This window comes from Microtus ochrogaster, chromosome 18, assembly GCF_000317375.1.
Source record: "Microtus ochrogaster isolate Prairie Vole_2 chromosome 18, MicOch1.0, whole genome shotgun sequence".
Classification (NCBI taxonomy): Eukaryota; Metazoa; Chordata; class Mammalia; order Rodentia; family Cricetidae; genus Microtus; species Microtus ochrogaster.
This window is the reverse complement of record NC_022020.1, coordinates 60,884,392-60,888,551: the sequence shown is the minus strand read 5'-3', so window position 1 is coordinate 60,888,551 and position 4,160 is coordinate 60,884,392. Positions and strand designations below refer to the sequence as shown.

Sequence of the window (4,160 nt, the reverse complement as noted above, 5' to 3'; positions counted from 1 at the left end):
TTTTTGGGTCTGGCTTACCTCACTCAGGATAGTGTTTTCTATTTCCATCCATTTGTATGCAAAATTCAAGAAGTGCAAGGGCAGTTTCTTACCCAGTGGCTAGCTTTGCCACACTGAAAGTAAACTCCATATGGAGGTTCTTTGATGCCTATCATCTTTTTTTTTTTAAAGTAGATTGGTGTTGCCAGAAGTAGACGTTTTTCACTGTCATGAAAAGCCTTGTTATTAAAACATCTTAAATGGCATATTCTGTAGATCTCTGAAGTGTTTGAAGACTGCTGCTTAAGGAGTCATACCAGTAGGAACATGGAAGACAATGGTACTGAGAATGATTTGAATTGTGTTGGGCTGGTTCAAAAGATTTCAAAGGAGAAGAATTTTAGTATGTGGCCTAGAGATTGTTCTTGTGATATTTTGGGAAGAATGTGGCTGCCTTTTGCCCTTGTTTGGAAAATCTGCCTGAAGCTAAAGTAAAGAGCTTTGGATTAATTCCACTGACAAGAAATCTCAAAACATCCTAGTATAGAATCTGGCATGTGGTTATTAGTGGTAACTCTAATGAAGATTTACAATGAAAAGAAGTAAGCTGAGCAGGGTAAATTACAAAATGTAAAATTTGAGCAGAAAAGGAGCACCAAAAATTAGAATGGAGCTAAATCCTTTGTTCAAGGAGATAAACAAATTAAGAAATCGAACAAAGGGCTAGGTAACCTCAGGGCAAGATCCCACCTAGCTAAATTCCCAATTCACAAGAAGGAATTAAAGAAAAATTTGGAGCTGGGTCTGCTGGTGTGTGCTGTTAATCCCAGCAGTCCAGGCAGAGGCTGGCTAATATGTAAGTTCAAGGTCAGCCTGGTCCACAGAACTAGTTCCAGGACAGCCAAGATTAGGCAGTGAAGGAAACTATGGGAAACAGAAAGCTGGTGAAGATGTAATTGAACAAATAAGCTTATGTTCTGTCCCAGCAGGCCATGTAGTTCTGGCTTTAGAGTTAAAGATCTAAGAAAGGGGCCATGGAATTTGCCTCTGTGACTAAGGAACTGCTGAGGCCCGGTGTGTGTCAGTGTTCCTAACTGGAGGTCTAGAGAGAACAGTGTGTGAAGCTGTGAAGTTTAAGCTTGGAGACCCCAAGATGCTGGAGATGCCAGAGACATGAGACTTTACACTTTCTCTGCTTACCTTTTAATGATGCTATATTTCACTCAAACATTTCAGTAAATTTTCTGAATACCTCCCTATACAACTCTAATACTATCTTTGTCTTTCTCTCTCTGTCTCTCTCTCTCACACACACAATTCCTTACTGTCATCAAGTACTAATTCAAATTTCATCTAATGTTCTTTTTTTTTAAATACTTTATTTATTATGTATACAATGTTCTGTCTGTGTTATGTCTGCAGGCCAGAAGAGGGCACCAGACCTCATTACAGATGGTTGTGAGCCACCATGTGGTTGCTGGGAATTGAACTCAGGACCTTTGGAAGAGCAGGCAATGCTCTTAACCTCTGAGCCATTTCTCCAGCCCCCTCATCAAATGTTCTTTAGAGACTTGTGGTGGCTGTTCTTGGTCGTCAACTTGACTATATCAGGAATTAACTAAAATCCAAGTGGCTAAGTACACCTGTGCAAGACTTTTTTAAAAATTAAATCATTTGAAATCAGAAGCTCCACCTTTAATACAGATCTTCTGAAGAGGGCCACACCTGTTGTTGGCAGCCTATAAAAAGGACATGGAGGAAGGAAGCTCACGCTCTCTACCTGCTTGTTCTCCCTCTGCCTGGGAAGCCCATTCCTTCACTGGCATTAGAGCCTACTTCTTTGGCACTCTGGCATATACTAAAGACCAGCTAACACATCAGCCTTGTGGGCTGAGAACAACTAGACTCTTGGACCTTCCATTGGTAGACAGCTAGAGCTGGGCTAGCTGGACTACAGCCTCTAAGACATTCTAAATATATGGAATACATACTGTAAATTCTGTTCTTATAGATTCTCTAGTCTAGAGAATCCTAATATAAGGTCCCTTACAGTTACATTTAAAAAAAATCTTTGCGTGTATGAGCACACGCATGCATTCTCATGCTCATTTGTGCATCTTCACGTGTGTGGACTCATTGGTGTGGAGGTCAGAGGACAATATCCTGTGTTAGTCCTTGCCTACAGGGCTCTTGCTGTTCACCTGACCACTGAGCTTCCAGGGACTCTCCTGTCTTCACCTAGGGCTGCCTTCATAAGGCACCATGGACAATGCTTAACACAACAGAAATCACTTTCTCAGTTTTGGAGGCCAAGTCCAAAATCCAGCAGAACTGGTTCCCTCTGGTAACTCCGAGGGATAATCTCATCCAGGCCTTCTGTAACATCTATCTGGTAGTTGCTGGAATTCCAGGGTTTCTTGGCTTGAAACCAAGCCACTCCAATCTCCGCCCCTGTGACCACTTCTTTAAGTGTGTGTCCGTATGCTTCTGTATCTCGCTCTCCTTAAAAGGATATCAATGACTAGATCTAAGGCCTAACACCTAATCCACATATGAAGAGCTCAATCTGATTACAAATTTTCAAAGATGTGTTTCCAGATAAGGTCACAGCCACAGGTGCCACGGAGTCAGAACACAATCCAATGATCACGAAGAGTTCTCTGTATAGTCCAGAGGTAAAGAAATGGACTCTGGAGTCAGTGTGCTTAACTGTGCCACCTTCTATCCATGCGATCCTAGAAGTTACCAGCTCACTTTCTGCTTTAGATTCCCTGCCTGAAGGTTGGAATAAAAACTCTAACTGTATCACAGAGCTGCAGTAAGCTCTCTTGCACGCTCTCTCTTACACACACATGTAAAACACCTAACACCAATCCTGCACACAACTACACGGTTACTGGTTATTACCAATTTAAGGTTGTACCTGCCATCTCTGAGCCCTTTCCAAATCCACTCCTTTCCCTTCCCAGCCCTTCTCGGCCCTGCACCTACGAGAACTCAGTAACATAAACCTGGCCACGGCATGTTCTTAGTTACAACTATTTCCACCTACCTTGGTTTTCCCACCAGAGTAACAGTATTCAAGGCTTCAGCCTCCAAACTGGCCCCAATCTTTTCTTTCACCTAGTTAATATTTACTCATTTATCAGACTTCGGGTCAGACACATCTTTTCTCAGGCCCTTTTTCAGATTCTCAGGCTAATATGACCCTACATCTTTCTAATATTTGACACATCTGTTACTCATTTTAGATTAAACTTCATCTTAAGGACAGGTGACTGGTGTAACCTGCTTCTGTTACAGAGGCCTGGCACATATCCGTGTTCATCTCTTCCGGAGTAATATATGAAACGCATCGTTCTTGCCTGTGGGTTTGAGTTTCAATGATTCCAAGGGTACAGTTGGTATATTGAAACAACCGTCTAACATCACGTAGTCCTGTCTGCTTTGTCCTATACAGCAAGAAGCAGCTGGACCAGTCTGGCAAGAAGATCTGATTGTGAGGACGAAGAAACCATAACGCGTGCGTGTGTCTTCACGTTTGTATTCCTCGATTCCAGCACGGTCTTTGGCACACGGTACACACCCAATGGGGGCGTGCACCTAGAACAAGGGTGGCTGGAGTCCTTGCTAACTCCTTTCACCATCAACCCTACCTCCCACCAACGTCTACAGCTCCCATCAGGCTCCCCACCAGTCATTCTAACGACGCGCACGCTGAAAGCGCCTCCACTCCAGCTTTCCCTCTATAAAACCGGTAACAACACCAACAAAAATGCACGGATTTGTCTGAGCGAAACACCAGCCAGGCGGAATCGAGTCAGGGCTCCTCCGCCGCCAGCCCCAGGCCCCACACGCCCACCCCGGCTCGCGGCGCGGGGACGCCCCTTTCCCAGGCGCCCCGCCGAGTCCCAGCCCCCACCCCCTCCCCGGCACTCACTGTTCTTGAGGAAGCGCTCCTCGTGCAGCACGGCGATGGCGTTCACGCACAGCAGGGCCGCCTGCAGCAGGGAGTACAGCGTGAAGGCCATGGCCTCCCCAAGCAGTTCCCAGGCCTATTGACTCCTTTCCGGACACCACCCTGGACGTGGCGCCACCACCGTGCCCCGGCTACGGGAGCCCGCGCGGCACAAACCGCGCTCACCGAGGAGCCCCGCCTCCTCTGGCTGAGCCCCGCCCCT

The 4,160-nt window shown here is 45.8% G+C and overlaps 1 protein-coding gene across 1 annotated transcript in view; it reads right to left on the bottom strand.

Annotated features, from left to right (window-relative positions):
• Ier3ip1 (immediate early response 3 interacting protein 1) overlaps positions 1–4,139 on the bottom strand; it is a 13,179-nt gene extending 9,040 nt beyond the window's left edge. Inside the window, exon 1 of the mRNA XM_005356280.2 lies at positions 3,920–4,139. Coding sequence (XP_005356337.1) covers positions 3,920–4,010 — 91 coding nt within the window. The 5' untranslated portion in view covers positions 4,011–4,139. The remainder of the gene's footprint in view (positions 1–3,919) is intronic.
• Positions 4,140–4,160: the final 21 nt, after the last annotated feature.